At 42.4% G+C, this 21,921-nt stretch overlaps 1 protein-coding gene across 2 annotated transcripts in view; it reads right to left on the reverse strand.

Annotated features, from left to right (window-relative positions):
- The window catches only part of EPHA4 (EPH receptor A4), a 135,019-nt gene extending 121,745 nt beyond the window's left edge, over positions 1-13,274 (reverse strand). For both annotated transcript variants that reach the window (XM_079135132.1, XM_079135133.1), the window contains exons 1-3: positions 13,138-13,274; positions 10,044-10,111; positions 5,215-5,878 (exon numbers count right to left, since the gene is read on the reverse strand). In XM_079135132.1, coding sequence (XP_078991258.1) covers positions 5,215-5,878; positions 10,044-10,111; positions 13,138-13,228 — 823 coding nt within the window. In that variant the 5' untranslated portion in view covers positions 13,229-13,274. The remainder of the gene's footprint in view (positions 1-5,214; positions 5,879-10,043; positions 10,112-13,137) is intronic.
- Between the last annotated feature and the right edge of the window lie 8,647 nt (positions 13,275-21,921).

Raw genomic sequence — 21,921 nt, forward strand, 5'->3', positions numbered from 1 at the left:
TAATATGAAATGATTTACATGATAGTTAAGCATCATAACAAGATGACAATTAAAAGAATGATCCCATCTGTTATTTTTTTTTAAATATATGTATAAAGGTTACCTGACGAATAATGAAGGATGGTAACTCAAAAAGTTGGAATGAGGAGCTTGAAAACCGAGTGCATGTGTAGGAAATGGAAGACTTTGCTTTTTACTTCATATAACTCTGCATTGGAAAACCTTCTGAAAAGCATGCAATGCTTTGGTAACATCGCACTCATCAATTAAATGCAAAAAAAACAATTAAGCGAAGTTCAATATGAATGTCAAACTTATATCAGGGCCACCTCTGCTCTGTACAGAGTAACTGAACAACCATTTAAACAGTATTTTTCCGGAAATCGCAAGTGTTAAAGAATGATCATGTCTCAATTCAGTTTTGAAAGGCACAAGGAAGCTCAGTTAGACTAAAATAAGTCATCAAATCTTAAATACCATATTGCAAAAAAATCCCTGAGATGATTCTTATGTGATGCTTTAGAGAACCCAAAATAGAGACCATCCCATGATTCTCCCTCACAAAAGAAATCTGGTCACACAAAGAAGGAAAAATAAGAAAGGATAATAGAAGAAGGACAATAATTAAGCCCTGCTCTTCTCATAGATAAAGAATGACGTTTCCAGTGATCACAGTCATGCTTCAAAGCCAGAGATAAAAGCAGCTCTGTGATTCGAGCAATTCATTCTTAAAGACAGGATTCAAAGGTAGAAGAAAAATTTCAAAAGTGGAAGGGATATGAAATAGCGTCTCTGAATTACGTTTCAAACGCCTCCTTTCCATTGCTTCTTTCTCCTGTGGTTCTTCTATAATATGTTAGAAAAACAAAGTAATCATTTTTTTTTTTTTTTTGACACAGATAAAGCTCTCTCCCTCTTTTCAGAGCATATATTTAAACTATTTTAAGTCACCGAATCATTTCAATCTTGTTCATTCTTCAAAGCACTTTTAATAAGATGCCTTTTGCCGATATGAACACATTATATATGTAATATATAATACAGGTTCAAGGTAATGCCTCAATTTATAGTAAAATGATATAGGCATTTTATGATGCTGGGGATTAAACTCAGGGCCGTGCATGTGCTAGGCAAACATTCTACCACTGAGCTACACCCTCAGTTCAGTAAAATTATATATTTTAGCAAGTTTTGATTCTTCTGTAACTTAATGTTATCACGAGTATGATTCTTCAGCCTTAAGAGTGACATTATAAGCGTGCTTGCTTTTTTTCTTTTAATGCCTCGCACTATTTTTATGTACACTCATCCACTGAAAACATTGCTTATTGATATTTCCAAAGAGTACATATGGGCCTCTCACTTAATTTTTTTGGCATTTCAATCAAGCAAGAAATAAGTTACTGAAGAATCTTTTCCTCTGTTCCTTCTGCTTACTATTTCTGAGGTATTGAAAATGACCCCCTAAACATCTGGCACATTTCCTAACTGGGGGCATATGGGAGGAAGACACTGGTGTTGGATCTGGTCTTTTCCTTGACAGTGTGATATGGCCCGGAAAGTGGACCAGCACAGCTAAATCTCCTGGGCACCCAATCACGAGGCAAGTACTAAGCCCAGTCACACAATCTCCTTATGAGGACCGACAAGTGGCTAAAACTCTTTGTTGTCCTCTGAGACCAAACCAAATCATTTCAGAAAATGCTATTCAAGAGCACAATGAACTTGCAGCTGCTGTGGGGGCAGAGCCTGCATCTCCCTGCTGCTCTTGACAACTTGGGGGCAGCTCTTCATCCTTCTTTACATTAGCATGTACTGCTGGCCATAGGAACTGCAAGAGGAAGTGTAGTCCTGTCCCCAGGGTCCCTTGATGACTCCGGTGGATGACCAGGGTTAGATTCAAACAACAGCACACCCCAGGACCCCCGCCCGCCCTGGCCATTTTTACCCAAGGATCCTTTGTCAAACATTTTAGATCTTAATCAATCTTCACTCTGACCTCCCAGACCCCAAGGAAGATGGATGAGGAAGTAGGTGACCTTTCACCTGTTCTTCTATTTGTCCTGCCACAGTGGACCCATTGAAAGGACAACAGGGAGGAACCTGCTGCCAGAGTTCTGAAGACCTGGTCTGGTCTCCTTTATATCCCTCCTTAAGCTGTCTTTACACTCTCTTTCTTGTCCCTCCCCCAGATCACTTGTCACTCTTTCAAAGGAAAGTTCTCTTTCTTACAGAAGAAACAGAGGGAGGGACAGCCAGAGAGAAAGAAAGAAAGGAAGAAAGATCCTCTCCAAATATCACTTTCAATATGAAATGTGAAAATGGTCATTATTCTTTGTTAGGTAAAGTATAGAGGGACGCTCCCTCTTTTTAGCCTTGACTTTGGAGAGGGACTGAGAGATAGATCTCTCTCTTATTATTTTAACTCAACACCCTTAAAGTCAACTTCTATGACCTTGAGAAGGGCAGGTGATAAAAGAAATGTTAGTGTTCACACTTCTTTAGTGTTTTATGAACTACAAGATGACTTTACCAATCTTCTGTCACAGACTCCTTACAGCAAGCTTGTGAGTTGAGAAGAGCTTTTCCTCTCCCATTTTATAGATGAACAAACTAACATTCAGAGGGCTTAAGAAATGTGCCCAAGGTCATCCAGCTAGGTGAGACGCATTTCCTTGTCTCCACATTCTTTCTGCTATGCTCAGATGCTTCTCTGATACCAGATACAACAGAAGGATGTCAACCATTTTTATTACTCCTGGGATTTTTACAGTGTTGAGTCATCCTCAAAAGTCTCACTAAGCTTCAGATTTTAAAAAGTCATTGTCTTTCAAGTTTTTCCATCTTTCAAACATTCATCACAGATTCTCACTTGGTAGAAATAAAAACAAATGAGCAAATGAAATGCAAGGTTTTGTGTGAGAAGCATCTTCTTGAAAGAACTAATAATTTTACGAGAAAAAACAAATGAAAACCCTTTGTAGCGTGTATGAAAACTCTGAAAGTTCTCAAAAATGGCTTAACCAACCTTCGCCTTGCATTACATAGCTGGGTTTGTTAGAAACAGTTCACTTATAAATGGGCTGGTTCTGAACCATGAAGCCCCTCCCCTTCCATGAATCACATGATTAACTGGATTCTCAAGATGATTTCCATAAAGCAAACCACTAAAATGTTCAATTGCCTTTACATCCACTTCGTCCTCCATCTTTTTCTCTTTTCCTTCTAATTTGGGTTGTAAAAATGTCAAGGAGTTGCACAATGTGGCAATGTATGAGTTACTGGGCTCTATGACAATTGAAAATCAATGGCATTAGTTACAGGGAGATGAGCTAATGCTAGAAGGGTGAGCATTTTAACAGGAAATGGAAGCCAATGTTGGTTTAAAAATATATATATATATACATATATATATATATGAATGAAATCTTGCCATGGGAAGATGTACAAGTCCCTGTCTTACAAAAATTGAGAAGGTAGAATATTTTATTCTAAAATATGATGGGAGTGTCATTCCCTCGTTCCTGCTTTGACCATTGGAATTTAGTTGCCAATAAACAATGTGCTCACATGTTTTCTAATATCAATGCCAGAATATTCTTCAGTTTCAATTCTGTACAGCTTATGAAAAGCAATTGAAAATGCAAGACATTAATCTTTATAAACAAACCCAAATTCCAACTTGCAAATTTTCAACTTTACAAGTTTCCTTTTACACTCAAGTTAGAAAATAGCTAGGCTTTATTCTGTTTTATTTACAATGAAATTAAAGGACAGTCACTGTTAGCTACTCCTGGAAATAACTAGAGTGAAACATCAGTGACACTTTGGGAAAGTACAAACCAAGAAAGGAAAAATGTCTAAATTTGTAAGGCAAAACTACCAAAAACGCATTTTTTTTTTTTAGGTTGTGACTGCTGGCTCCCAGTCAATCAAGTGAAATGCCCCATTGTTAATCCCACCCTGTCATTAAGATGGTTGAAATGCCAGACAAATTGTTTGGCAGTCAGTTATTTCAGGCTCTTTAATCACCAAATCAGATGAACCATGTGGCAATCCAGTCTACAACTCAACAATCACCAGGAGAAAAGATTAGTCTGATCTCTTCTCTAGGGGGGACCAAGTCACAGTGCAGCTGTTGAGTAGTAACCATCACCGGCTAGGATAAGCAGCATCAGACTAGTGATAACCACTGAAAATAAACACCAAGCAAGACAAGTTTTAAGATAATTAATTTTTGGAGACTTAATCCACATAGAACATGAACAATCCATGGATGTGTGGGTTACTTTCATTCCTTACTCAGATGTAAAGCTACCACCAAGTGAAAGACTACAAAATCCCCAATATTCTGACAGACAGGGGGAAAGAGACTAGACTGAATTGAGTACAGTGAACTTGAGGTGAGAAAAATCACCTTAGTAATATGTGAACAGCCATCAACATGATAAAAAATCGCATTATTTTTTTCAAAAACTTAATTACCAAAGTGAATCACAGTTTACTATCATCTCTGCCCACAGAGCAAATAAGGCCCTCACTAACTCTATTATCAGCTCCTAAGAGAAATGAAGAGGTCTTTGATCAAGATTTAATTTCTCTTGGAGAACCCATGGACGGGTGTTCAGTCGAACAGAATGTACTGGAAACACTGTCACTACACTCCATTGGGCCATTCACTTCTCTACTCGTCCACAAGGCAGAAAAAGAAAGAAGACATGGACTTGCTTCACACAGGGTGATATTAAAGAACGTCAAGCACTGGAACAACACCATCGTAATTTCACCTTGGAATCGTTCATGCACGTATATTTAAGATAAAAGATACTCATCATCTTTGTCATCTGACTAACTCTCTAGAGAGGAAAACTATGGCTCAAAAACGTGCCCACCTCTTTGAGTGAGGATCAATCAAGCCCACTTCTTCAGCTGGTTCATTTACATTTCAGAGGGTGTATCAAGCCGGTTCAGATCTAAGTGCCTGTTAGCAAATGTGCTTGGCCTTGGGCTGATTACAGCAGCATCATTTATTTTGTCAGTATTAGAGACGTCTCAGCCTTGCCACCTGGAGCTATGGCACTTACTCATTAGACCCCTCGGTCCCACCACATCCCACAGGGGCTGCTAATGACTGGCTTTACTCCATTTAGTCTCATCTCTGATTTAATTATGTGCACTGAGCCCTAATGAAAAGTACAATATGGCTCCTCTTACCTTGGCATTCTCCATTCTGCTCTTCATGCCCGGCATTGCACAGGCAGTTGCCAATGGGCACCAGCCATTCACCATCTGCCCCACAGTACATTTTTGGCACATCCTTTTCTTCTGAGTTGTTGACACAGGAGCCTCGAACTTCCACCAGGGAAGAGGTATCAGCCCCGGTGATGGTGTCTGGAAACTGTGCCAGATTGCGGACAGTGAGTGGACACTTCTTATAGAACACGCGGACAGACACCAGAGCGATGCAGGCCCCCACGTCCTGAAACGCCAGGTAAAACCCCTTTTTGCTCAGTGGCCCTACATCCCGGATCTCAGTGTTCAGCTTCATGATTCTGTCACCTATGTCCACTTGGGTGAAGCTCTCATCCGCAGCGATGGTGTCAATCTTGGCAAATTGGCTCTCTCTGATGAAACGCTCCTTATCGTTGTCTGACTCATAGTAGTACAGATTAAAGGTCTCCTTGCAAGTCCCCATGACGCCCGGGAGACTGTTGCAGTCCCTCAAGGTGAACTTGATTTCGATGTACACCCTCTGAGCCCCCTCTCGCGTGATCCAGTCAGTTCGCAGCCAGTTGTTCTGACTGGGCTCCATCACGTTGCACACCTGGTAGGTCCGGATGGGTGTATTCTTTTCATCCATGATACTCACTTCCTCCCACTGCAAAGACCCAGAGGGAATGCATCAGTTACAGAGTCTCATCAGTCAGTGATTTGCCAATTCTATTTTACTGTCATAGGACATGGATTATTTTTGTTTCAATAATTAAGAAAACTACTGAGTTCCAGTCCTCAGAATCCCTTGGGAGATCAATCTTTTTTTTTTTTTTTTTTTTTTAAATTTTGTTTTGCTCTTTTGCCTAAAATCCAGAAGCAATAGTGGATTTATTGCTTGTGGGTTCTCAGTAGTTCCTTGTGATGGTCTAACAACCTCAAAGTCACCTATCACAACAGCTATAATTTCAAGTGGTAACAGTTCAAATTTGCTCATAGATGAAAAAAAAAAAAAAAAAAAAAGGAGAGACAAACAAAAAAAGAAAACAACCACCCAAAACTAGTAAGTGTATTATTTCAACCACAGAACAGAGACAGGCAAATCGAGGGCAGGAAGAGTAGATCTTGCCAAAGGAAGCGAATTATCAGATAATTAGTAGTGCTCCCGTCAAAACTTTGCTCTCTGATACCTAAAAAAAGTGTCCACTGAGTTTTTTGGCACCATCACTGCTGTTTAAAGGGGAAAAGAAAATCCCATCATCCTGGTTTTGGTAATTCTGGGAAGACAGTAAATTTTATGGTTGTGTTTCTCAAATACACACTGTCACGCTAGCGAAAAACTTTTCAAGACCAGGTTTTCAGTTAAAAAGTTTGTACATGTTCTTACTTTTGAATGAGATGCATAAGGAAACGCGTGAAGAGGCGCTTTGCTTCTACCTCTTCTACCTCTTCTTCTTTTATATTGAAAATAAAATTGTAAGTGATATTCATGATTGGAAGCCCAAGGAAAGTAAAGAAGGACTCTGGTGTCTCCTTTGCTCTCTATTTTCCCACACAAGGGTTCTCTAATGGTGGGACAATGTGAACTCAGAGGAATCCACCGTGATTAAAGTGGCAATTTCACTTTCAGTATAGCTTTAAAAAATAATCCTGAAAGCAAGAAGACACTTTGGGTCCTGTACTCTAACTCCTACTAAGTTGGTAGGAAGTCTCCAGTTCTTCATTAACATCCACAGCAACACATTAATATAGATCTGGCATAAATCACCTGAAGTATCTAACACATGAATGTAATTAGAAGAAAAAAAAAAGATAGTTTAAAAAATTTGTGTTCTACAATAGCTCCACTTAAAGCTCCATTCAATCCAATGAAGTGCACAGAACCATAATGTACCTTTTAACAGGTGTCCCATCTGTGCATTGGAAAACTATTAATGGATGGAAATGTTGCTATGGAAAGGGCCATAATCCATAAAATTCTGTATTCCTTTCATCTTGCTACCATTATAGAAGTTGGAACTGGGAGGGGGGGTTGGCGATTAAAACGGCTTTTTATCTAGTAAGCAATAAATCACCAGTAATTTCCTTATTTTGGGAAATTCATGTAAATCCAAAAGGAGATCCTGCATCTTCAAAAAGACCTGCTCAGCGTGTTTCTCATCTCACAACAAAGGGAAAATGGAAGCACCCATTTCTCAGTGTACAGAGAGGTCTTGCCAGAGAGTTCACAGAGGATAATTCAGGCCCAGTGTAAACTTTCGAGCTTGAGCTTAATCGTCTAACCACATTGATCAATTCACCAGAACAATGACGTGTCTTCCCTTAGTTTTCTATTGTACAATCAGCATCAGCACCTCAATATACTCTTTTAAATGAACACTGCTAAGAAATTAGTTTTTTTTTTTTTTTTCCCTACAAGTTGCCAATAGGACCCATCATTTCCCATTAGTCTCATGTTCTACACAGTTGTTCTCATGAACAATGAATTGTCTCTGACTCTGTCTCATATCTTACTTGGTGGTATTGTTAAATCAGATTTCTTCTTAAAAATAACACCAGTAACGACTACCAAATGTCATTATCAGACAACTACCCTAATTTTCTGGCAAGGATGTGACATGTTCTAACTGTAAGAAGAGATTTTAGAATAGTTGAAGATTCAGTATCTCCCTAACTAGAAAAAAATTTTAACAGTCAATCCCTAGTTGCTACAAACCCAGTTCATCCTCAACTCTAAACCTGAAAAAAAGGCTTCCTCAGTGATGAAATCTAGAGCTTACTTAAATGTCATAATTTGACATAATTTCTCAATGGCAGCTATGTCTTTTGGAATGACTAATTCTGTTGCATACCAGTAAAATTTCATTTCTAACTTCTAATGATACTTAAAATGTTACACATCTAACATTTAATGAAAATAAAAAGTTACCTATATCAGCTAACAGAAAGGTCTATGTTTTATACAGTAAGCTATCCATAGTATTTTTTTAAAATTAGATTTTAAGATAATTAAGGGAGTTTTGTGTCTATTAAACATAACCAGGTACTTTTTCAGCAGTTCTTTGAGGGAATTAAAAAGAAAGGGGGGGGGGGGGCGAAGGGAAGAAAGGAAGGAAGGAAGAACATTTGTAGCATAGTAAATTGCAATAAAAGCTGTCAGGAAACTGGATAGACCATAGACTGTGCTCCCAAATGTGTCCCTCCTTGTTTTTATGTAACTCATAGTCTATTTAGTGGAATAAGTTAGGGTCAAAAGCATACTAGGTATATTCTCTCTTCAAACCTAAGAGCAAGCAGTAAGAAAAATAAGACTCATTAAATTTATTAGTGCAAGTAAGGGCAACTTCCACCCTCAACTTTGCCAGAAGCACTAATGCATTTTAACCTATGGAGTAACACCCCTACGATAGCCTGGGAAAGCCCAGACTGAATCTGTGACCTTTCCAGGGTATTGGATTAACTATGAGTCTCACTCTCGCCAGATAACGCTGTACCTTTCTTCACATTCAAAGGATGAGGGCAATTGCCTGCAATCAGCGGTGAATACAGCTTGTCTACACCACCAGAGGCCTGCCAATCACTCTCTCTCCCCTTGAAATCATGGTTTTGGGGGGCAGACTAGAATTTTTTCAGCAAAGACCAAACCAAGGGCAGGCAGTCAAGTTCAGGCAGAAAAACAGGAAGGCAAGGCAATCTTCATTTTATTTCACACAGATTACAGGCCTTGCTTGGATTCTTCATTTTTATGACTATTTTTTAGCCCAGTCTCATTTTTGAAATGCATCTTCTATAACAGGTCCTATGGATCTCCTCCCCAATCCTTTACTTTTTATTTAGTTGCTGCGTGTGGGACCCCCATGCCGGCTACTGGCATTACCATTTGTTCCTGGAAGACATTCCTAATCTTTCATTCCCATTGTTTCTAATCAATGGACTCAAGCATAAACCATCAAGTAGGTGAAGTTTGGATGACTTCCCTAATTTTAAAAGGATAGGAGAGTTATTTTAGGTGGCAGAAGTCAGAGCTACATGTTGTACAGACTTCTTTCCAAAGTGAGTCATCTGGACTTGCTATTAAGGGGGGTGGGAGAATGTGACCATAGACCCAGGAACATTCTGTTAATCTTCCCATGGAGGTCATGCTACAAATCTGAGAAGAAATGAACAGGAATATATGTTCTTTCATACTTTATAACCTGGCCTCTCTCACCCTTAAAGATTCAGATTCCAGATACTCAAACTTTTCACATTTGACACCAACAATATACACGCTTGGGGCTTTCTCTGCATGCAGTATGCCCCTGGCTCAGGTTCACAAGGCCTTTTCTCAGCCTGTAAAAGAGAACAGCAACTGATTTAAGGTTGTGACAGCGAGATTGGGAGCCTCCTGCCGCTTATATAGGGGCAATTAGAAATCTTTTCTCTCTACTATCTCTATTTATTCATTTTCCTAATCTGAAAGCAGAACAATTGCTCTAAAATTAACCCTGTCAGGACTCATGCCCATCACAGTAATAGGCATAATTTCTAATTTGGTCCCCAGATCGTATTTCTTGTTGGTATTTTAGTTTTAAATAGGCATCTAAGTCTATGCCTCCACTGATCTCCTAATTTTGAAACCCCTTTCTGCCCTTTTGGTTTCTAGTTCTTCCATGACAGCGCTATCCAAGGGAGTATAGGATTTCTCCAACAAAGCCTAATTCACTTCATAGGCCACAGCGGAAATCTGACCCCCTCACCACAATCACCAAGAATCAAGCCATTAGGACTTTCAGAAACTTGCTAATCACTCCTTTTTTACCCTTTCCATCAGAGGGCAACTCAGAACTTACCCCTCCTTCCAGAGGGCTTGCTATCCACCCAAGTTCTCCCTGAACGGATCTGGAATCCAATAAAGTAACTGCAAAAAAACAAAGGAAAATAGATTAATTTCCAATTGCAAAAAGGCAATAATACAAAAACCATTTGCCTGAGCGTTTCCATATGTGCTCAGGGTGTGCATATCCAACTATGATCAAAACCTAAACTTGGTCTCACTTATGTAAATAATCATTACTCACTTGATCTTCTCCCTTCTTTAAATCTACAGGTTCTTATTTATTTAACTTGCATAACATTTAAAATTCCATCCCAGGTCCCAGTTGATTCATTTTCCAAAAAGGGTGAATAGTACAATTCGAAATTCAAGTACAAGTCAAAAAAACAAATACATCAATGTAGGGCAGTAACACTCCAGAGCAAAATTTGCATTCATCTCTGTCTGGTATCTACTAGAAGTATTTGTTTTTGCAGGTTTCAGATGACCATATAACTCCCCATCATGGTGACAGAACCATAAGTGAATTCTATCAGAGAATAGCCAAAGGGTCGTGGAAAAAAAAAGCTCTCTCCCCTGACACTCCTCCCCCAAACAAACAGGCCCTGGAAGTGGTATCCCCTGCTTTTTAAATATCAAAGTTTCAGGAAGATGGAAGGCCAGACATGTTGAATTCGAATGCAAATGCACTCAAGTATTCTCCTTTCCCGGGTCTTTTGGAGGACAATCGGAGACTCGCCTACCGCCGCGGAGGAAAACACTGGTTTGAATTTTAGGTATGAAGTGCTGCTGCCTAATGGATATGGGACGCGTGTGCCCCAAAGCTTAGGGGGAAGGAAGACTGCCTACAGAGCTGCCTTACCCAGCTTAGCCTGGAATAGGGCTAGGTACCGATGGCATTGAAAGACACGCAATGAATTCGAAATCTCTCCACATTCCCTTTCCCACCGCGATCTGCAGGCCTGGGGGTCGAAAGGCCCATCTCAAAGGAACCACTGGGTTATTAATTTGATCAGTGAGACAGGCTCTTCAGGTTGGGGGAGGGGTGGGAATGGGAGGCCTCCATCCTTGCTCATGCGCACCCCAACTCAGTCTCACCCCCAGGTTCCTGAATTCTACCCATTTCCCCTCTCATTTCATCCCCAAATTAAGAGAGTTAAAATCAGTTTCGTTCCCCTAGTTTTCATGAGGAGCCTGAAATCTTGGGGTGTGTTAATTATTTAAAAATGTAGAACCTTCCCTGGGCCGCTCCCGCCGGGAGTTGAGCCCCCCTCCTCATTCTCTCTCCTCTGTCCCTAGAGAAAAGCCCGCTACATCCATTTGGATTTATGTAAGGTGGATTAGGGACACAAAGGGAACAATAAGACCCAATTTACAAAAAAAGGGAGGGAGTAGAAAGGGAGGGTAAAAGGGAGAAAAGGAAACGTGATGGGAATAAAAAGCAACAAAATGAATTAATTTTCAAGGGAAGGAGGGGTTGGGGAGGGCTGTAAACCCCCTCCCTTTGCATTCAACATAAGCCCACGGTTCCATCAGCGCCTTTTTGTCGAGGGCTCCCAAGTTTGGTTTCCAACAGAAAAGGCAAGGTGAGGGGAAGGTAAAAATAAAGAAAGCAGTCTCTACGCCGGCGATGTGAGAGTGGCCTCAGCAGACGTCCGAACAAGTGCGCAAAGTAGTCACGAAAACCCGAGACCCAGAATTCAGCTCAGGGGGATGACCCTAGAGACCAAGGTGAGGCGGCCGCGGCGGATGGGCTGACAACTCAAGGCCCGTCGGGTAGAGGGGGAAGATCGATGGGCTAGAGAGCGCCCCTTCCCTTCTAAGCAGTATCGAAGGGCAGGTGTTTGACTCTCAGAGCCTCGGTCTGGAGAGCTCTGGGTACCCGCTGCCCAAGCAAGGCTAACTAAGTTGGTTTTTGGCTCCCTCCTTCGGAACAGGGAAAATGATAGTTTGCTCAGGGATGTATGGGCTGAAGTCTGGGGAGGCAGAGATGGATGAATGGCTGGATGGATGAATGTGGGGAGGAGAAGAGTAGATGAGACGGAAGCAAGGCTAGATGCACGCAGGTTGGAGCATGAGCCTACGTTAGGACACAAGCACACGCACTCGGGGCACACGCGCACGGGCAAATCGTCCGCGTCCGCGTTCACGCGGGCACTGGTTTCCTACACGCATTTGTGCGCGCACATACACAGACGCACGGATTCACACTCATGGACACAGCTCCCCTTTCTCTGGACCCATCGGAAACTAAATGATCCTCCACCCCAATCCCTACACAGACACATGGGCACATACAATCCTCCCAGCACGTCGGAATAGACGCGCAGAAAACAGCACCCAAATGGGTTCCGTCGCTCGTGTTTCCTTTAAACTAGCCAAATGTACTATTCTGGGCTGAGAAGCGAAAACTCGACTATGTTCAACTTGCCGGCGCGTTCCCCGGGTGGGAAGGGCAATCTGAGGAGCTCCGGGCTCGGAGGTCGGCGATCTCACCCCTGGGGTGTGGGGCTCGGCCAAAAGAAAGGTGTCTGAGGCTGGTTGCTAGAAATCAGGTCACAGGCGCCCGACGAGCGGCGCCACGACCGCTGCCCTGCGAAGGCCCGGTTGCCGGGTCCCGGGAAACGCAGGGCTCGGGAAACTTTGCAGAAACCCGGGCTCCGAAGGCTTTCTTAAGAACCCGGGAGCACTAAGCCCTCCCTGCGTTCCAGGCTTGGGTTTTACCCTCGTCCAAGGGTGATAATAAGGGGGGTGGGGGAGGGTGGGCCACAATTTTTTGTTGTTTTGCTTTCAAATCCTGGCATTGGCTCCAGTGCATCCCCTTGGGGCGCCCCGAGCCTCCTTACCAGAGGATGCTGATAAACTTTGGCCTTTGACTACAAACTTGGACAGATCCGCCGCTTGCACGGGTCACAGCCTGGCGGAAGGCTACTTGGCGTTTTTCCATCACCCCTTCGCGGATCGAGTGGACCCGGCACCCTTTTCCAGGGTCGGGACGCACCGCTCACTCCAGGCTCTCTCCACATCCACCGGCCCTGCACTACCGAAGACCATTTACCCGCGGATCGTCCCCTGTCTGCCCCGATCCAGATAGGCTGCCTCGTTCTTACCTTCATTTGCCGGGTATACCCTGGAACCGGTGACAGCGTCGCAAATCCCAAAGAGAAACGAAAAGAGGACGAAATAGAAAATCCCAGCCATGGTTCGCCGGTGCCAACGCTGCTCCTGCCGCTTCTATCCCAGTGGAATAAATGCTTAAGTTAGGAGTGCAGCAGGCTGAAGACATTGCCAAGAGGGCGGGCCCGACCCGTGACGTGCACCCGCCTGTCCGAGGCCGGTGACCAATGGCGGTGCAGACTGGCTGGCCCGGCCTCGCCCCCAAGCTCAAAGCCCGCCCCGAGGCCCCGCCCCCTCCCGGCTCCGCGGGGCGTACGGTCTCCCGGGGTTGGAGCGGGCCAGCTCGGCTGGGTCCCCGCCCCCGCGAGAGCGGAGCTGCCCGATGCACCCACACCAGGGTCTAGCCCCTGGACGGCGGAGGGAGAGTCAAAAGACTCAATTGACTGTGGGAACCCGAGAAAAGGTTGGCAACCTTCCTTCCCCTCAACCGACGGTTTGAGATGTAGAAAAAGGCTCCTGCTGAAATAAAATAAGTATGAAGTTGACCAGCCCCTTTGCCGCTGCTCCTTTCCGAGGGTCGGTTGCTTGGCGTCCCGCCTGCACCGTCAGGGGCGGCACGCTTCCTCGTGCAAGCCGCCTCCGCTCCCCTCTGTTTCCTTGTCCTGTTTTGTGTCTTTTTATGGCGCTCCTCCGTCTGAAATGCTTTTGGGGGGAGTTTCGTCCTTCCTACCTCCCGAGCAACCCAGAGAGCGGAGACCAAGTCATCCCCAATTCAGCCCCCAGTGGCTCCGGTCACTGCCTCAGAGACTTAACCCAGCGACTTTCTAGCACCGGGGAATCCTCCCTGGCCGGGTCCCAGCGTTCACGCCGAACGTTTCACCGGGGACCGGGACAGGTCTCTCGCAGCACCCAGATAGCAGGAGACAGTCTCGGCTCCAGGGAATCAACTGTGTTTTCTGGGGGGAGTCCCTGGAACCCGATTTAGCAATTTCGGGACGCAGTGGACAGAAGCAAAGGGCGTGTGAGTGCGAGGACTTGGAGTTGTACGGTAACGCAAAGGAGGCCCGGAAGGGGCCTGGAGCTGCGGCGGTTGCTGGGCGCTCCGACCGCTCCGCTGCGCTGATCCGGACAGTTCTCCCTGCCCAGAAGAAGGTGGTGAGCGGCCAGACGCACAGAACCCGGGCGGCCGCCCTGGCCGGTCTCCGCAGTGTCGCTGTCGAACCCGCCGGGCGTGCTGGTACCACTGGACTGTGATCTGTCCTCCGATGCTCGGGTCTTGAGCGCAGTCACCTGAGCGTCTACCGGTGACTGAAGCTCAGGAAGCTACCCGGGGACCAAACCCCAAAGCATCCTCCCCAGAGGTGTGAAGGGACCCTGATTCTCAGTTTAAAACACTGCGGTCCTCCTCTCAGGCGGCCTCTCCTCTGGTTCCCTCCAGGGCAGGGCTGGGTTTTCCTCTGGAGTCTGGGTCCCAGCGGGAGTGCTACTGCCGAGAGGTGGTAGCTCCTTCCAGCTCGGGTGGCGGCTCTTTGTGAACCAACCGCGCCACCTGCCGGCCCGACTCTGGCGTGCGCGGCCCTGGAGGAAGGGTGAGCGGACAAAGACCGAAGCCACCCGCCCGCCCCACAGGGAGGTGGGACGCGTCGCTGGACTTTTATATCCATCTGCCCATGTCCAGCCCACACAGGCCACTACTACCGTATGGTGGCGGGAGGCAATCGAGAGGTTCTTGGAGTCCTGTCGCGCCTTCCGCCACCTCGATTATGAAAGATGGACTCGGAAAACGTTTCAAGGAGAAACTTAACAGCTGATGTCCGAGGGGTTGCTTGAGTTCCTAGCTGCTCTCCCTAAAATCGAAAGTCCGAGCGGTGCAGGGCAATGTTCAGGAGGGAATAGGTCCGGCGTCACTGGCCGCAGTTTTAGGTCATTGGCCTCGGCAGCACATCCTATTTCCCCCAGAGGCTCAGACCCCTGCAAACCTCCACTACAGACATGGGCGACTTTGACTTTTAAAGACCAGCGCGCTTCGCGAGACGCTGAGCAGTCGCTGTGAGTCGGTGGCCTGGAGGGACAGCTTGTACAACTCTGGCATTTTGGCTTCTCGGTGAAACACCTACTGAAATGTCTCCGTCTGGGGAAGTGGATTTCAGTTTATTGTAGCTACTGATTTTACACAAGTTAAAGGGGGGTGGGGACATGCACAAGCGATATGTGTGTGTGTGTGTGGTGTGTATAAATTATTTAAAACAACCGCACTAAGTCCCTTTAAGGAATGTATTTCTAGGTTCTTTCTTGTGCCTTTCAGAGTTCTACAAGAAAAGAAGATGAATATTGGTCCCTGTCATTTGGCACACAGATTCAAAAGAAAAAAAAAGAGCAATCCAAATTATTTTTAAAACATTTTTTAAACAATAGATGCTGGCTGTTTCTCTGCAGGAGTGAGAGGGTTGCATGTATCTGTGGTTGAAATGGAAAACTGACTGCCTGCATCATTAGAAACAGAAAAATTTCTAAAACGTGTACCATCCCCCCCAGGATATGCACACTGAATATTAAGCAAAGTCTTTTTCCAGCCACAGCCGCCTGAAAGCAAGACATCATTTGCTAGGGTACAGTCACTGATCCCCCTTTTTCCTGTTTTTCATTTCAGGGCTCAAAACTGCCCAATAATCAGGTGAAACCAAGAAGCTGGGATTGCTGACTGGGAAAATCTGCACTCCAACTTCCCTTCTGTAAAGCATTTCTGGGCTGCTGATCAGAAATGAGCTGCTGTTCATTGTGACTAGCTGGAGGAGAATTCTGTCCACTGCCATTACCTGGAGGGAAGGAGTTCTAGCCTCACAAACAGGATTTCTTCTAAAAATAGGGCAAAAATGGAAACACCATCATCAAGGCAGAACCCTCCTGGCTCCCCATAATCTGAAAACACCCTGGAGTTTTCAAACTTTTGAGTGTTTACAACCAGACAGTGGAGTCATAGCACAGAACCCCACACAAAAAAGTACCCAAAATCACGTACTTTTAAAATGAAGTAGCTTGGCTCTTCTGAGTAAAACAAGCCACTCAGTGCTGTAAGAATGCAGGGGTGCTTTGAATCCACTAAGGGAAACCTCAAGATGTATCTGCTAGTAAGCTTAATGAAAAAGTTTAACTAAATGACTTTACAACTGTAACTTTTTCTCATACAGTGCCTAACACAAAGACTTGAACCACAAAATATACTGTCCATATTAAGTTGAATTAAGGTTGAATTTCAAAGATATTTCTAATATGCAAAAGACATTTTTAAAAGACCACAAGAATCCCAGATTTTTGCCTCCAAGTGGAGGGCTGGTTTTGCTGGAGTAATGAGAAGGGGGCCTTTGACCTGTGGACAAACAAGCTATGATAGTGTTTTTGTAGACAACTAGCAATAGATGAAAGAGAGGGTGAGAAAGAGAACATGGATCCATTCCATGTTTTCCTAGGCACCGGTGTTAGGTTTTATAGGTAGTGTAGCCTGACTTCCCTGGATGTCAGTCTTTATATCAATAAAATGCAGCACACCCACAGTGTTCCAATGATGCTTTGTCATTTCATTTCAGACGTCCCTAGGTTAATATGCTCTCTGGACTTTTGCTATCTGTATGTCTTTGAGTCAGTTCCTTAACCTCTCTGCCATATGGCTTTCTTTCTATACATTGTAAGTGATTTTTCTAAACATTGAATGATTTTATAAAGTCACAATATTTTATCTGGCACTTGATAATAGCTATTTTTACTCATAGTTATTATCTCCTTAAGAATTATTAATATTATTAACTGGAAAACAATCTCGAATCTTCCTTTTCACAAGGAAACCAAACACTGTTTTACCTTTGTGCTCCATGAGAAGAGAATGCTTTATCTTACCAACTCCTGGAGGAGGGAAGGAAAATACATTCTAACTTCTTCTCTGCTTTCATTGATTTTCTGAAGCTTATATCCTACTCCTGTGTTCCTGGATGATTCAACTGAATTCGAAACTATGGATCCTATTTGTCTTCAAATATAATGGTTGTAAAAATAATTAAGTGAAACAGGATATGACAGATCAAAAGTTTCACAGTCAGGTGATAATGCTGATAGTAAACCAAAGCTCCAGCCAATGAAATCTTCACCTTTCTCAGAAAGCTACCATCTTAAATAAAGTCATCTGAAATAGCATTTGGTGGGTTTTCTGAAGCCCCCAGGAAACCCAATTAGAGATTTCATCTTTTGATGTTAAAGCTTTGATGCTGTTTCTTATGCAAATGAGAAACAGTACTATTATTAGCCCTTTACACCTGAGTGAGAAAGATCGCAGTAGAGCTCAGGACTTGATGGACAAAAAGGTGCATCAGTAAGACACTGCAAGAGGCCTTTTGAGCCACTAAGGTGGAGAAACGCTGAGAGGAAAGTTGGAGTACTCAAAGGGGAAACTCTGGATTTTATCCAGTTCTTAAGTGCATACTGTGTATCGAACACCACAGTTTGAAGGCATCAAAGGTTTCTTCTCAGTCTTGACCATGTATGACCCCCACCACATGGTGATGTGGGAGACATGGGGGACAAATAAACACCACTGGAAACCTTTCCTTCATCCGGGCCCTAGAGGAAGGTAGAGAGAGAGATGACCAATGCCAAGAACTCAGTTTAGTCCTGCTCCAGTCTAGATCCCTCAACTAACATTTTACAGAGACTGTGAATTTTTCTGGAGGAGATAATTTATATCTGTTTTTGGATTCATTGGTGAACATGACCTAAACATCAGAACTATTTTATGTCTTAGTCGCAAAAGCCACACCCCAAAAGAAATGTGGAACCTTGCACTTCAACCCCTATGCCATGGGATTCCCTCATTCTAACTCAAAATGTGAACATAAAATTACAAGTCACAGTTACTAAGTAATTTAGCTATTACTACTTTAATATGTAATAGCAATGTTGATTTATGGTTATTAAAAGAACTTTTGGAATTATAGTTCTATGATTAAAAAAACTAAGGTGAATGTATATGTATATAACATCAAGCTGACACAGTTTTTTAAGCCACTTTCAAGAGAGAAATAATTATCTGGTTGGAGTACCAATATATTGCAGTACTACATGCTCTCCCCTTATTTTTCTTTTGAAAAACAATGTGTAATTGCAATGAAATTCGGTAAGAAACTAATTCGATCATGAGTATAATTTAGGAATTACTACATAACAGGAATATAAATTTGGAAACCTAAATTTCCCTTCCCCCATAAGTCAGAAACATTTGCAGAACACTTCTGTTCCAAACATTTATTTTTTTTAATTTCAAAAAGATTCTGAACATTTTGAAGATGTCTAGAATGACGGATCATCTATTTCTTTATGTAGAATGTAAGTTTCTCAAATGCTTATTTAGATAATGGGAGTTTGCAAGTGTGCTTTTAGAGGAAAGAGAACTTTTGAAATTATATTTATTTCTTATTTGTTTAACTTAATCATTTATTCCAGTTAGTAAATAAGAAAAACCTGTCTCCTGCAAAAAATTATACCTTTAACCATTATTCAAAAGGACTAAAGAGGAAACTCAGAGAAAACCTCAAGAAATGTAGTGTAGGCTTTCTCCCTAAATTATATACTACTTGAACATTCCTGTATATTAATGAAAACTTATTAAAATCAATTGAATCTAAATCAGCTCCCTATGGAAAGAAACACAAAAGTGAAAATTAGCAACATGATTTGCCTAGGTTTGGCATCAGGGGGATTTTCTGGACACACACGTTTGTAAGTAGTGAAGAATTCATGGAAGATCTTGGCTTGGAAGACCATGGACAGACAAATGTTACACAATTTTAAAATGTGCTGAGCAGTGCTTTTACAGGTAGTGATATGTGGAATCACTTTCTGTTAGACCTTAACTATGTCTGCACAAACAAACTCGCTTAATTCAGGCAAACAATGAGTTATTTGAAGTAGGGAGGTAAAAAGAAATTCAGTTAGTAACGGATCATTTGACTCCAGCTGACATTTAAAGTACGTCAGTTCAGCCCATTTGTGTTTCTTCGTAGTCAGCTTCACATATGTATGCCTCCCAGTTTCTCTTTTTGCTGGGCAATGAAGAAGTTAACAATTAGGGATTAAAATACAGAACCAAGTGTCCCCAGTCCGTTTATTATTGAAAAGTGTAGTTCTGTAGGAAAGCAGTTTTTAAAGAACACCCTTAACCATCACTAACTTTATTGAGGCTGATTTGCACCCCTTTGGGATAAATCTTTCTTGTATATATTTATACATCATTAATATTACAGGATTTACCGCCTTAGATTTAACATTTCACTTTGACATTCAGGATTAAGATGTGAGATAATATATATGCAACCACTGTAAGTTTCTATCACTTTTATCTCTGCAGTTCTGAATCAAAACAAATTTGAACCAAAATATGCAGTGATTGTGAGAGGAATTCCAAGGAACATTAAGAGAAGGTCCCATCTCTGCAGCTTCAACTTGTCTATTTACATTACATTAGACACCTAACAGAGGTAATTGAACATTGGCAGGAAATTAATCAAGTTGTTCCGTTAAATGGTCAGTTTACTGCAGCTCAGTAAAGCTGGGTCCCATTTCCTCTTTGTGTCTCATTATGTTCTCATCCGAAACTTTTATAGTTTTCACTTGGATTGTTGCAATTTAAAATGCTTGGATAAATACCTAGTTGTGTCCGTGCTGCTTAGCAGGTTAAGTCACCTAGTGAACTGAATTTGTAATGCAGAAATCATGTCAAAGGTAGAAAACACAGTGAACTGCAAAAGTCATGAGAAAATCCAGGCTGCTTTGGATCTTCCTACTTGGAGCTATCTTCAGCAATACACTCCTTGTGTCATTTGATATGATATATTTATGTGTTATAGATAGCAATCTATATATAAACTTGGGTGCTTGTTTTAAAAACCTTAGATTAAAAATAAGATCAGCCAGCTTGAACGCTCCTATCCATAAGTATCCTATTTAACGATCACTGTGGTCTAGCTCTAGGTCTGGAAAGTCCTGTGATTTAGAACCTTCCTCTTGCTGTCTTCTGGTTTAATCTGCTCAACTCTCTGTTTTTGTCGTGTCCACCTACACACAGCTGTCCATCTCCCTGAAACCCTTTTGCTGTCAGTCAAGTGACAGCCTTGGATGGGGGCTTTGTGTGCCAAGGCCTCCTAAGGCCCCACACTACTTTTAGATGGAAAGGAGTGTGGGCAGGGAACACAAGAGATTCTTCCAAAGCAGGCGGTGGGGGACCCCTGAAGGGAGGAGTTTGGTGCACAGCTCCTTTGGAAACTGCTTTCTCAAACACACGCAGCAAAAATGCAAACATATATACCAGAACCCCCACATCTGCGGCCCAGCACCACTGTAATGTAAAATCACCCTGGGAAGTCAAGCATTCCAAGGCTTGTGGAGGCAAAGAATAAAGCACCCTCTGTACTTTAGCAGGGATTGGTGTCCAAGAATAGTCCTAGTTTCTAGCCTAGTGTGAGTGATCAGATGTGTCTAGCTTTCCCTTTCTTGGATTCACTGATTCTTAGCTGACCCGTAAGTACTAACATCTCTTCCTAAAATTACTTGGGAACATTTGTTTTGGCTAATTGGAGAGTAGCTGGAGAAATGTTCTGCTTATGATTTTGTATGGATTTCATCCTGTATGATTTAATGTCTTAATTTTGGAAGGCGGTTGCATGAATAACGTGAAGCCACACAATTGAGACATCTCTATTTGTACAGTAGATTACTTCCCTGAAAAGTGAGAGAGGTCATTAGCACAGATTAGATTTTGATCTCTAGAAAAAGAGCCTGAACTGAGATGCAGGCTTCATTTTAATTACTTTGTTTTTATTCGGTGCTGTCTGCATTCTGATCGTAGAGACTCTTAAACTTGACTTCATATTTCTAAGCAGCTAAAGTTCAGAACCTTGAAACAAAGCGGTTCTAGTGAATGCTAAGATCACCAGGATTCCTGATATTTTCTAAAAATGAATGAATTAATTTTCATCTGGTTTCTGGATATGAGACATGTGCCTGTCTTTCAATTAAGGTACGTGTCACCTGAAATAGTCTTTACCTTTTAACACGATCGTGTATTAAAGTTTACTTTTTATATTTGCTATACTCAAGTTTTATTTTTATCATGTTTCTATTTCTACTTTTGTTTCATTGGAGATAAGAAGGTATAAAAGTAGAAATGGTGAATGATACAAATTGAAATATTGTAGATGATCTTTCTATATCAAATTGTCAGCCTTGCTGTTTTTCTAGGGTCCCTGCCCCTGTGACAACTGGATCTTTCATCTAGCCATGAAAAAAGCAGGCAGCAATTGCTCAGGAACAAGAGTGTAACCAATAAACCCAAGCAAATAACTTTATAACCCTGGAGCTTATTTGAGATGTTAACACAGATGCTTGGCAAATCCATGGGGAATGTTTGGCAAACATTTGATTCACCAGAACCTTAAACTTGTTGAGTGTAAAGCTAATAATTACCAAGAAAATAATTTTCTGATCCTTTTTTTCTGAATGCTGTTGCTCTTCAGAAACATTTCTTCTTTTTGACTTAAGACAAAAATAGAAAAAGTCTAAGAAATGTAAAGAATTCTCGGAAATTATGTGTATATATACTGGAAGAATTGCAAAAATAGTGAAACCTTCAAATTTTTAAAATTACAGCCACATAATTGATTATTCTCAGTTTACACAGATTCCTCTTCAGAGATAATTTATCTATTTATTATTCCATGATGTTTTGCTCTTCCTGT

This window comes from Sciurus vulgaris (genome assembly GCF_902686455.1).
Source record: "Sciurus vulgaris genome assembly, chromosome: 3".
In the NCBI taxonomy this organism is placed as follows: Eukaryota; Metazoa; Chordata; class Mammalia; order Rodentia; family Sciuridae; genus Sciurus; species Sciurus vulgaris.